Source organism: Osmerus eperlanus, unplaced genomic scaffold (genome assembly GCF_963692335.1).
Source record: "Osmerus eperlanus unplaced genomic scaffold, fOsmEpe2.1 SCAFFOLD_813, whole genome shotgun sequence".
Taxonomy (NCBI): Eukaryota; Metazoa; Chordata; class Actinopteri; order Osmeriformes; family Osmeridae; genus Osmerus; species Osmerus eperlanus.
The window spans coordinates 1-12,557 of NW_026911874.1; the positions used below are offsets into that span (position 1 = coordinate 1).

At 49.6% G+C, this 12,557-nt stretch overlaps 1 protein-coding gene across 1 annotated transcript; it reads left to right on the forward strand.

Moving 5' to 3' along the window:
* Nucleotides 1–3,154: 3,154 nt before the first annotated feature.
* Nucleotides 3,155–10,414, forward strand: LOC134016723 (loricrin-like). Its single transcript, XM_062456042.1, has 8 exons — nt 3,155–3,291; nt 5,066–5,173; nt 5,453–6,046; nt 6,307–6,825; nt 6,931–6,987; nt 9,181–9,222; nt 9,676–9,735; nt 10,250–10,414. The coding sequence occupies exons 1-8, from the start codon at nt 3,178–3,180 to the stop codon at nt 10,397–10,399; spliced, it is 1,644 nt and encodes a 547-aa protein (XP_062312026.1). The 5' UTR covers nt 3,155–3,177; the 3' UTR covers nt 10,400–10,414.
* The last annotated feature ends 2,143 nt before the right edge of the window (nt 10,415–12,557 follow it).

The window sequence follows — 12,557 nt, forward strand, 5'->3', positions numbered from 1 at the left end:
TCTACATGGTGATCTAGAACTCACTATCAAGTGCACTGGAGACTGTGCACGCTGGCACGCACACATGCACGCGCACACACGCAACCCAAAGACAGTGTTTTTAGTATTCAGAGTACGAGGTAGAGAGCTGGCCTGCTCCTCTATAACCCTTCGCTGCAGGCAGCAGTTTTTCCACTCCGAGCATGAAGCGCCAGCGTGGGGCGGGTGGTGGTGGGGGGGGGGGGGCAGTGAAGGCTCGTATTTCAGCCCGGAGAGATGCTGACGACTGCAGGACTGTTATTGTCTGGGGCTGCTGCGGCAGCGGGCTCCGCTCTGGAGGGAGACGTGATGCTGCGGAGCGGAGCGGGCCACTGTCATCGCTCCGTGTGTCTGACACAAGAGCCGTTCGAGACGTTCCCGTCGTCGTCTCTCTCATATCTCTCTCTCTCTCTCTCTCTCTCTCTCTCTCTCTCTCTCTCTCTCTCTCTCTATGTCTCTCTCTCTCTTTATGACCCAGCCTCTGAGCTCATGCAATGCGCAGGCCAGAGTGTTGGACGTGGTTATATGTATGGACAGATGTGCTTGAATGCTTGGCTAGAGAAACGTTGGCTCCTCCATGCCCTAGGAGCCTGTAAATGTGGAACTCTGACAGGCTCTCCTATGCCAGTTTATGCAACTCTTGGCTGGCTTTTGTGGGCCTAAAGAGCCAGAGGTTAGGCCCTTCCAAAGAAAATTAGAACCCGGTTCAGGGGCCGTCTTGGTGGATTCTAGCTCTGACAATAGTTTCACTGTATGAAACTACCTTTATGGGAATACTTTCTACATTTGATGGTTGAATTGTTGTTATTGTTAAATAAAGAGTGAAATTATCCCCATTTCATTAAAGCCCAATCCAACTTAGTGGAGCCTAGCCGTCTATCCCAGCCCATCCAAGCCCAGTCCGACCCAGCCCGGCCCCGCCCGGCCCGGCCTATTCAATCATGTCCTGTCAAGCCTGGCCAAGCCTAGCCTAGTTTGGCCTTCCTTTTCTCCGTTCAGAAAACAACTCCCTCGCTCTCCCTCAAGACTTTGACTGCTGAGATACAAAAAAACACACCAAATACAGGGAAATACAGGATCCTTAAATATGATAATAATAATAAATATGATAATTCATGAAATGCTACCCACTACTGGAGTGTGTGTGTTTGTGTGTGTGAGAGTGAGTGCTTGTGTGATTGTGTGTATGTGTGTCAGTGTTAGTGTGTCTGTGTGTGTGTGTGTGAGTGAGTGAGTGAGTGTGTGTGAGTGTGCATGTTCTCACTAAGGGTGCTCTGAGGTGATGTTCTCATTGCTCGTGTCTGGGTAGAATGAGTATTGTGCCACGTGCGGTCGGAATTCACCCTGGCACTCGTCCTGCTTCCCCGGGGAGCAGAAGGGGGGGATGGAGGAGGCGAGGAAAGGAAAAAGAGGGCCAGCAGGAGTGGTTACGGCTAACTAGCGTCTGTCTTAGCTGCTAGCAAACTGCTAGCTCCCCCTGCTATGCAAACGTATGTTTTTTTAACTTTCTTAAGAGGTGTTTTTGGACACACTATCAACAGGCTCAGAGTGGGAACAGGTCACATTTGTATTGACTCATAATTATGAATCAATATCATATAAAAAAAACGGGGCTCAGATCATATATTATAGAACACAACACAGTTTGTGTTGCAGTTACAACAAGTTCATTTGCTACACAGGGATAGAGGCAGATGGAGGTTTATCTCTTCGGTTTGGCATAGGGATGTGGAGGCAGGTAGAGGCAGGGGCAGAGGCTCAATCAGAACTTTTGTGGTTTGAACCTCAGCAAGAGAACAATGCCGTTAGCAACAGAGCTGTAGAATCAGACTTGGACAAACACAGAGGGAAAGTTGAGTGGTTGCAAACTTTAGTCTGGCGGACTTCGTTACTTAGAGCAGAACAAACCAACCAAGTTGCACTTGTTTTCGTTTCATTCTAAAAACATAAGAATTATACACCCGTGTGAATATTTGGTTGTGTACTGTATTTAAAGTATCTAAATACAAAGATTAGTTCAGAATGTGAATTGTTTGTGTGCGTTTTGTTTTGTCATGCTAGGATTAGTACTACTTTTTTGTTGACTTTTTGGCTTCAGAAGTTGAGGGAGATGTTCAGTTAGAGGCTTTGCTGCAGAGTCGACAATGTGTGACTCACACACCCGACTCCCTCTGTAGCCTGGTGATCCTTCAGAACCTCCTTTTCTTTTTCATTTGTTTCTCTCTTTCTCCCTCCCTCTCAGTCCACTCCCTATCTCTCTCATTCCATTTTTCTCTCTCTCTCCTTCTCCCTCTTGCTCTCCCTCTTGCTCTCCCTCTCTTTTTCCTTATTTCTTTCTCTACAGCATTTGTCTATCCTCCTAATCATTTCCTACCTTCCTTTCCCTCATTTGGTCCTTCTCTCTGTCTCTCTCTCTCTCTCTCTCTCTCTCTCTCTCTCTCTCTCTCTCTCTCTCTCTCTCTCACACATCCTATTTCCTTTCTCTCACTCTCCTTCTCTCTCTTTCTTCTCCCCTTACAGTGAGTGAGTGATCATCTTGTTCTCATTAGGTGTGTGTGTGTGTGTGTGTGTGTGTGCAGGCCTGCTCTCGTCCTCTCCAGTGAACACATCAAGTGGATCTGTTTGTCTGACAAGACAAGCTCGAAGGCACAATCACTCATTACTTTTTAACTGCTGGAAAGGGATTACGGCATTCGTGTTGACAAAATGATTAATCTGGAAAACAGCGGTTGAAATTGTCGTACACCGCAGGCTGTTTAGTTGGTCCATGTGCATGTGTGTGTAAGACAACATGTCTGTGTGTGTGTGTGTGTGAGAGAAAGAGTGTGTGTGTGTGTGTGTCACAGTGACTCTGTCCAAGTCCTGTTCCCTCGCCTGTCCCATAGCTCCAGGCCAGAGTTCCTTGACCCTTAGTCATGGCTTGTCCCAGCCTCTCAACCACGTTTTGTGTGTCCTTCACGCATAACAATGTTAAACCCAGATGTGTTCTCTACTCTGTTATTTATGAAACAACTTCCTCTGGAAGTCATTGGGGGTGAGACTAATCATTTGTTACTTCTTCATTTGTTTGTTTGTTAATATCCATCAATACTTTCTGTTCTGTTCTGGTCTGATGACTTCCTGTTTCCTGTGTGGTTCCAGGGAGATATCCAGCAGCTGATGATTGTAGCAGATCACCGCGCCGCCTTCGACTACTGTGAGCACTACAGCCCCGACTGTGAGGTCCCAGTTCCTGATCAGCCCCAGAACCAGGACCCCAACACGGACGAATTTGTGAGTTGAAGCAGCTCCTCTCTTCTCTTCTCCTCAGCTCTGCTCTGCTGTCATCTACTCTCCTCGATTCCTCTGTTCACTCAGAATAGAAAACATTTAAAAAGGGATTAAGAGTAAAGTTTGTGAAAAACTATAGTAACCTACATTATATGTGCCCTAATATCCTTATCTGTAATATACCATCATGTACAATATATCTTATCATATACCCTAATCTATAATTTACTATTATATCCTAATCTATATCATCATCTTTAAAAGTAACACCCTGATCTCACTGGGCTGCAAAGGCTGCTAGAAGGAACTGTGTGGGTGAGAGAAAGGAGCAGCCCCTCTGCCAGCAGCCCCTCTGCCAGCAGCCCCTCTGCCAGCAGCCCCTCTGCCAGCAGCCCCTCTGTCAGCAGCCCCTCTGTCAACAGCCCCTCTGCCAGCAGCCCCTCTGCCAGCAGCCCCTCTGCCAGCAGCCCCTCTGTCAGCAGCCCCTCTGTCAGCAGCCCCTCTGTCAGCAGCCCCTCTGTCAGCAGCCCCTCTGCCAGCAGCCCCTCTGCCAGCAGCCCCTCTGTCAGCAGCCCCTCTGCCAGCAGCCCCTCTGCCAGCAGCCCCTCTGTCAGCAGCCCCTCTGCCAGCAGCCCCTCTGCCAGCAGCCCCTCTGCCAGCAGCCCCTCTGCCAGGGGAAAGTAATGACAGCCGACACTGAGAGCCAGAGCTGATACAAGGCCGGAGTCAGACAGTATCAACTATGCAGGAATGATAGCTGCAGCACCTAAATACCTGCCTAAGCCTGCAGCACTCCATTCTCCATGCTCGAATAAAGGAGCTCTGTCTCCATATGTGTAACCAAGGTGTGCCGGGGCTCAGCCATTGGCTCGTCGTGCCAATCCACCACACCCTTGGATGGCGTCCATCTGAGATGCTGGAAAGCGTTGATCTCAGCTCTGCTCCGAGGAAGCGAAGCACACATAGCAAGACCCTGGACGTTTCTGTTTTGATCTTGGATTCTACGAACAAGGAGGAAAATCACTTTGAAACCATTGAGGGTTTTCTTGAACAGCTGTTTCAGTTTGCCCCCCCACACACACACATACAAACACACACCACCTAACACACACACACACATACCGCCGACATGTGTTCTATTTGTTACTTGCAATCCATCTCTCGGGAAACTGAGGGATACAGGGATACCCCCCCCCCCCCCCAAACCTACCGACACCCAACCCCGCCTCCCAATGCCCTGGCTCACCCTGTCGGCAAATACGCTTAGCAAGGTCTTGGAACAAGGGGCAGTCAGCAACAAGATTTGAAAATGACAGATCCACGCTTGACAGATTCATTTGGAAACGTGCCAATTAAGCTTCATTTGTCTCTCCCCCGCCTCCTCGGTAGCAAGTAGCAACGCATAGTTTCAATGCTGCTGTCAGGTGTATTTGGAGAGGGAGAGCGAGGACACAGACAAGTCAACATTCCTGGCCTGTTTCTGGCCTGACTCTGGGGTCAGGGGTCTGGTGCTCCGAAAGTTCAGCTTCACACATCCGGATGAGTGATGATATACCAATGATGGGCTTTTAAAGCTCAGAATACATCTTTCATATCACCTAAAGAATGCCAGACACACAAGTTGCTTTCTCTGAAGGAAGCCTCTGTTGGTCTTTTTGTTTCCTCTCATCAATTCTACCTCTCTCTCTCTCTGTCTCCTTCACTTTCCTTCTCTGTTTATTCATGTATATATTCTTTTTAACAGTCTCTCCATCTCTATTTCCCCCGACCTGTGCAGAAAGAGGAAGAGGACAGCTATTACTACGAGTACCCCTACTATGACGACGACATGGATGGCAAACCCTACGAGTCATCTCCCGACACAGAAGAAGCTGTGACAGAAAAGGTGCTCTGTCCATCCCTGACCTCGTCCTCCACCCTCCATCCCTCTGACTCTCTCATCTTCTCTCTTTCACTTCCTCTCTCCCTCCCCTTTTTCCTCTGAGGGGGAGGGGGCTTTATGCAAAACTAGTGTCATTCACTTTCATTGTGACCAAAGTTAGTTATTGTATTTATTTTGTATGGGTAGTCGTGGTTGACATTGAATGTCTCCTCCACTTGTGACTACTTTCATGTAACCCTATTCAACCCAATTGATAATAAAGTTATGATTTCTGTTTTCCAGCCTACCTTGGAAGACCGGGAGGTCATGACCTCAATCATGGGGTCGGCTGGTGCAGAGGGAAAAGAACTGACCAGTGGCTCAACAAGAATCGTCGGTGCCGGCTCGTCCGGTGGTGCCGGCTCGTCCGGTGGTGCCGGCTCGTCCGGCGGTGTCGGCTCGTCCGGCGGTGCCAGCTCGTCCGGCGGTTCCCGCTCGTCCGGCGGTGCAGGCTCGTCCGGCGGTGCCAGCTCGTCGGGCGGTGCCCGCTCGTCCGGCAGTGTCAGCTCGTCTACTGGAACTGGAGGCGGAGCTGGAGGCGAAGCCAGAGCTCACGGCGCTGCGGCCGCCACTGGCGAAGAAGCGTACGGCAAGGAGACCAGCCCGTATGACAGCGATGACATCTATGACGACTACGAGACGTACTACGAAGAGTCTACCGCTTCACCCGACACTTCCTCCCGCCGCGTCACCATCACCGGCACGGGCGCCGGAGCCGAAGCAGACCTGGTTCTGGGGTCCAACCTGGACCTGGGCACAGGGGCGGGGATTGAGAAGATCATACCTGGCGGTGGAGGGACACACTCATCTGTCACCATGACACTCAACAATACTCTGGTGAGTAACACACATTCTTTCAGGGAATCTCAGGTGTCAGGGAAAATCCTCATGTCAAAGCATTCAGACGAAATGGACGCAGTTCGGTAACTTTCAGAGATATCTGGTCAAACTATTTTTCTTTCATCTTTTCTCTTTGCGCAATTTTTTTACTTTCTTTCTCTCTTTTTGTTCTCTCTCTTGGTCTTTTGTCTTTTTTTGACGCTCTCTTTCTCCCTCTCTAACTCTCTCTCTCTTTCTCTCTCTCCCTCTGTTTACAGGTGGGAGGAGCCTATGATGATGACTATGGTGAGGGTTTCGACCTGTCCTACGGAGAGGAGTACTCCATCGGGGGCGCCGGCGGCAGCAGCAGCACCATCGCCATTGGGGGCGGTTCCTCGTCTGCCGGGGGCGGTTCCGTTTCTGGCGGGGGCGGTTCCGTTTCTGGCGGGGGCGGTTCCTCGTCTGCCGGGGGCGGTTCCGTTTCTGGCGGGGGCGGTTCCTCGTCTGCTGGGGGCGGTTCCGTATCTGGCGGGGGCGGTTCCTCGTCTGTCGGGGGCGGTTCCGTATCTGGCGGAGGCTCGGCCAGTGCGGGGGGCGGAGCTGCCAGCGCCGGGGCCGGAGCCGGGGGCTCCATCGCCACGGGAACGGGCCAGGGCGAGGCCGGGGAGGACGATTACGGGGATTTGGATAAGTTCACAGAGGAGAACATTCAAGACTACGGAGACAAAATGTACGACTCCTACGGAGAATACTCTGACAAGGTTCTGCCTGCTGAAACGGACGAGTACTACGGACAGGTGAGGATCAGGAGGATGATGTGTCTTCGTTGAGGGTTTGATTATTGTAATGTCGAGGATCGTCATCGTCATCGTGTTAATACTGCTTGTGCACGTCCCTCTCAGGTCGACGGGGCTCGCGGAGAGAAGGGTCAGAAGGGAGAGCCAGCCGTCATTGAGCCTGTAAGTAATGAAGCTGAATGAGGGAGGGTTGGAACAGCACCAGGGGTCTGATTGGATGAGTGTGTGTTTGTGTTGAGTGTGGGGGGGGGGGGGGTGGGGGGGGGGGGTGGGGGGCTGACAGAACATCATCAAGAGCCTTAGTAATGGCATGCGTCTCAAGGACAAACACACCCTCTCTGAAGCCCAATCAGAACAAGACATGTTGGGTCCCAGTCAGAATCCCCCAGGACCAAGCCAGGATCTCAGCAGTCCTGTCTGGCTACATCTGGAGCGTCAACATGGAGGATGACCTAAGGGAGGCCTCTGCATATTGTGCAGAGTGTCTAAACACTGGCTGGGCCAGAGAGAAGCCAGCTGGGAGGGAGAGAAGGAGAGAGAATGTAAAAAAAAAGAGCGGGACAGATAGAAAGAGAAAAAAGGTGACATAAAGAGAGAGATTTGAATGACCTGACATTCTTCTTCTTCAGAAGTACTTTTGAAAAAACCCCACAGATGGCCGACTTCAAACACACTAAACTCAGCTGTGTGTCTGTGTGTGACAGAGCACATCTACTGTGTTTGAGCGTGTGCATGTGTTTGTCATACCACCCAGAACAAGTTAGCCTGTTAGCCTTCCCTCCTGCTCAAACTGTAAATACACGAGGAGAGTCACCAATGCAGTCCCCCTCCCCAAACACACACACACTCACGTGCACACACACACACACACACACAGCTCTCTATGTTTACTGCAGTGATCAGTCACTGTTAACTTGCACCAAACATCACAACCCATGTCCACGCACAGCCTTCAGGTGTTTGACATTAGCTCAGAGGAGTGATTTGACCCGAGGTTCATGTACACGCACACGCGCACAAACACACACACACACATGCACAAACACTCACACACACGCACATACTGTACAACTTAGAAACAGCGAGGCAGTGGGGCAGGGTTGAAGCCGTAGGAGAACATTTGGGCGCCGTGGGAAGCGGCTCAAAGCTCCCATGATTCCCTTCGGAGGGTTAGGATATGTTTATGGGATGTTTGTCATCACAGTAAAGCCGGACGCTACCCTGTCACCAACAGCCAACACCCAACCGAGAAGCCACGCAACCAAAACAAGGAACAACAACTGAAAATGTGCTTATATCTAGATTTCACATGGAGAACCGTATAGTTAGCCTGACATTGCCAGACCGATTCGCAACAGTGATTGAGTCGGGAACCTGTCAGTTCTTATTTGAATTCCAATGGGCGGTATCAACAGGCACAGATCGAAATGCCTCTGGACGGATGGATACAACCAATAAGAGCAACAAAACGTTTTCTTGGTTGTTAACAAAAATACCTCAACAGTGCTTCTGTAGTCATTAAGTTAATCCCACGCCATCTCAGATACATGGTTGTGATTGGTCCAATCAGATTCTGGTCCCATCTGTTTGAATGGGAGGTTTGCCAGATCCATAAAACGTGAGCTGGCAGATTTATCTGGTTCCCAGGCTACCATATAGTACCTTCTCAAAGCAGAACCCTACACAAATCCACAGTTTAGCTTGTTTACTTACAAAAACAATTTAAAACGTTCTACATTTTACAGTAGTGACACTCTTAGCAAGAAACTGAAACTTAAGCTTACTCTCCTGCGGCAGAGACTACTTCTAGTCATCCCTGCTCCTGATTGGACAGTCCTGACTTACATCCTGTCCCAGATCAGCACCTTGGAACCCTGTGAGATCTCGAGGGAACCACAGAGGCAATCACAACCAGCCAACCAGAGGGCATGTTGGATGGTTTCCACATTGCCTTAACCAATCAGTCCCCTCACCCCCTTCGCCCTCCTCTTCCTCCCAGATGAGCTCCCATGAACTGTTTCTTCAGGTTGAGATGAAGTGACAGAGAGGAATTCAGATCACGTCAGCTCAAACCCTCCTGGATGGAGGACAGATAGGCAGATGTGTTAAGACATGCAACCATGAATGTGTGCGGATTAATAAACAATCATGCACACACAGTCGCGCTCACACACACACATATTCACACACACACACACACCGAAACTCACACACACAAACACATTGAGTGAAAGTATGATGTGTATGTTTCAAGATTGTGGCTGTTTACCAAGTTGCTATATGTTTGTGTGCATTTCCAACGTGTGTTTTCTTGTGTGTGTTTCTAATGTGTGTGTGTGTTTGTGTGTGTTTCAGGGCATGCTGGTGGAGGGTCCCCCTGGGCCTGAAGGACCAACAGTAAGTCATCTCCTTCTCTATGGCTCTCTCTCTCTCTCTCTCTCTCTCTCTCTCTCTCTCTCTCTCTCTCTCTCTCTCTCTCTCTCTCTCTCTGTCTTTGTGTGTGTCTCTTTCTCTCTTTGTCTCTCTATCTCTTTGTCTCTCTCTCTCTTTGTCTCTCTCTCTCTTCTTTCTCTCTCTCTCTCTCTCTCTCTCTCTCTCTCTCTGGTAGTCCAGCACGGGCTGTAGAGGGAACACTATGTACCGTACTCCTCCCTTCCCTGTGAACCTGGCAACACAAAGAGAGAGTGGAGACAGAGAGAGACACAGTTTGAAGTCAGCAGGGCTCCTTGCCAGCTCCCAGTTCCCTCAGCCCAGATAGTGTTAGCAGCCCGTGGTGTGGGTATTTATGTACAATATTTCATTTAACGTGAGTAATTTGTTTGTATGATTATATCTGCTGTGTCTCTGCAGGGTCTTCCTGGACCCCCAGGACCCTCTGGCGCCCCAGGCAGCTCAGGAGAGGCCGGGGAGAGGGTAAGTAGTCAGGGCCAGACCCCAATCCTCCCCACCGCACAAACTCGTCCATCCCTGGCTGTGCCAGTGACTGGTCTGGTCTGGAGCTTCACATAGGTGCCTGTGGTCACAGACATAGTTCTCATCTGACGTGTCTGTCTTTTTGTCCTTTTCTACTTTGTATCTTTGTATCTCTCTCTCTCTCTCTCTCTCTCTCTCTCTCTCTCCTCTCTCTCTCTCTCTCTCTCTCTCTCTCTCTCTCTCTCTCTCTCTCTGTCTCTGTCTCCTGTCTCTCTGTCTCTCTCTCTCTCTCTCTCTCTCTCTCTCTCTCTCCTCTCTCTCTCTCTCTCTCTCTCTCTCTCTCTCTCTCTCTCTCTCTCTCTCTCTCTCTCCCCTCTCACTCTCTCTCTGTCTCTCTCCCGGTCTCTCTCTGTCCTCTCTCTCTGTCTCTCTCTCTCTCTCTCTCTCTTCTCTCTCTCTCTCTCTCTCTCTCTCTCTCTCTCTCTCTCTCTCTCCTCTCTCTCTCTCTCTCAGGGGCCCTAATGGTCGTGCTGGTCTTCCTGGAGCGGATGGTCTGCCAGGACCCCCAGGGACAGTCCTGATGCTGCCTGTAAGTAAACCGATCAACGAAAACACGGCTTTGAACCGGAAGAATATCCATAGACCCCATCGTCAAGCATGATGACGCGCTCCGCGCTGCAGAGGCCCGCACATCTTCCATTCAGAGTAAAGATCGTTTGTTTTTGTTTTTTTCGGAGGGTGTGCTCTACTCCAACCTCTCTTCCCACACTTGTCCGTCCACCAGCTGAGAGAGAAGGCTCTCTTTGGCGCGTTAGTCACGCGTTTCATCTGGTCTGGTCTTCCCGAGATCATCTGGCCCTTTCTCTCTCTGCGAGGCGATGAGTCACGGTCATGGCGTGTATGGGCGGGGCCGCGGAGGGCCCCGAGCGTTTGAAGCTGTGCGTGATGTGTGTTCTCCTGTGTTTCCTGCCCCGGAAGTGGATCCATGTGTGTTCTAATGTGGAATGCAGGGAGTCTACTTTGAAATGAGTCTTCTTCTGTAGGCTCATATGGACCACCATATGGCCCATCAGCACTCTAGCTCCCCCCAGTGTTAATGTGAACCTACGCGCAACGTAAAGCTGCAGTAGGTAACATTGTAAAATAAGGATAAAGGAGGGAAATAAAGTGGCCCCAATTCGTGTCTGAACTTCTGTGCTTTCATCCAACTTGAGTTAGATTGAGTTAGTCCTTTGATTTCACAAGATAAGCCAAGTAGGAGGACCTGCCTCACCGAAGGTGATTGGCTGGAACAGGATCACTGGAACATAATTGGCTGGAAAGTAGCGGGCCGCTCCAAAATTTGGAAATGGACATTTCCCTGGCACTGAGCTGTTTGTGTTGCTAAACAACTCTCAGAAGGCCTTATTAGCTTACATAAACAGGTTTATAGGAGACTAAACCTTTTTCCTTTTTCAATCTTACCTATTGTAAGTTTAAGTAAATAGATAGTGTGCGGCCATGACATGCTCGGTTGTTTTAATAGTATAGTCCTTCATCAAACTCCCAGACACAATGTTCGTCTTTTTACTCTTCCTTTTAGTTCAGGTCACCCCAACCCCTTTTTCATTGTTTCTGTTTCCATCAGAAATAGTTGTTCTGTTGCCCCCCTACAGATTTCCTCTCTGTCTTAATGAGATAATTAGGCTGCACCCCCCTACTGTACCGCTCCACATTCTTCAGCCCAAATGAAAGTGAAGTATGTGTGTGGTGGTGGTGGGGGTTCAGGAAGTCATCCAGCCATAGACAGGAAGTGGAGTGGGACTGGCGAGTTTCCTGTAATCACAGCTGCTTCAAGCTAAAGTTAGCATTCCTGCTCCAGCTGTCAGCCAGTCAGATTGTCAGTCGTCCGTTAGCGGGTAGCTGGCTAGCTGGCTAGCCTGATATGTTCTCCAGGTGTGGTGTGGGGGGGTCCCAGGGGTGCTCGGTCACGTGTCTGTGGAAGATGGTGATTGGGGGTTTCTGGGGTACTGTCTGGTCCACCTGGGATGGTCAAGCCGCACAGACCTCCTGCAGCTTGAAACTGAATTCCTGCGCTACCATCTAATGATAGCCATATGTAATATGGCGTTACTGTCACGTGTGTCTGGCTGTGAGCTGTTGGACTTTATGAGTTGAGATAGAAAGCAACTCGTTTCCAGGGGCGTGTTCGAGGTAGAATGCCCAGTCTCTCTCCAGGGAGCTTGTGGTGTTATGTGGTGTTTTGTGTCCCAGGCACCAATAGGGTTCAAGAGCACTCTGTACTGGAGACGTGATAGGGTTGATGGCAAACGGACGCACAGACAGACATGGGCAGACAGACAGACAAGCAGACAGGCAGTCATTTAGGCAGAGACATAAAGACAGGCCTAGAGATGGACAGACAGACAAAAAGACTGATAAACATCGGTTAGATGTTTGCTCGTGTTTGTTATTTGTTTGTTCCCTGAAACAAGACCAGAGGACACATGATAAGATTAGATCCAGACACTAGTTACAAAATGTTTTTTCAACTGTGGTGTAATACTAATCATCCACCACTAGATGGGAAGTCAAGGTCCATTATTTTCATATGAGAACAACACATCTGAGGAAAAAGCCTTGCGAAATTAGAAGTTAAACTTGCAAATGACAAGTTTGTAAGTTTGTAACTTACAAATGACACCGTCCTCCTCTTATAGTGAGCAAATTATTCATACTTGTTTTGTTTAGTTGTTATATTTACAGGTCTTGATACGTGTTTAGTCCCCTAGTGTTTCTACATAGTGGGAGCATAAGCTGTGTAATACTTATCTCTGTGT

Coding starts and splice junctions, on each gene's coding strand:
- LOC134016723 (XM_062456042.1), top strand. CDS start 3,178: ATGATTGTAGCAGATCACCGCGCCGCCTTCGACTACTGTGAGCACTAC. Junction 6,826..6,930: donor CGGACGAGTACTACGGACAG/GTGAGGATCAGG, acceptor CGTCCCTCTCAG/GTCGACGGGGCTCGCGGAGA. Junction 9,223..9,675: donor CTGGGCCTGAAGGACCAACA/GTAAGTCATCTC, acceptor GTGTCTCTGCAG/GGTCTTCCTGGACCCCCAGG.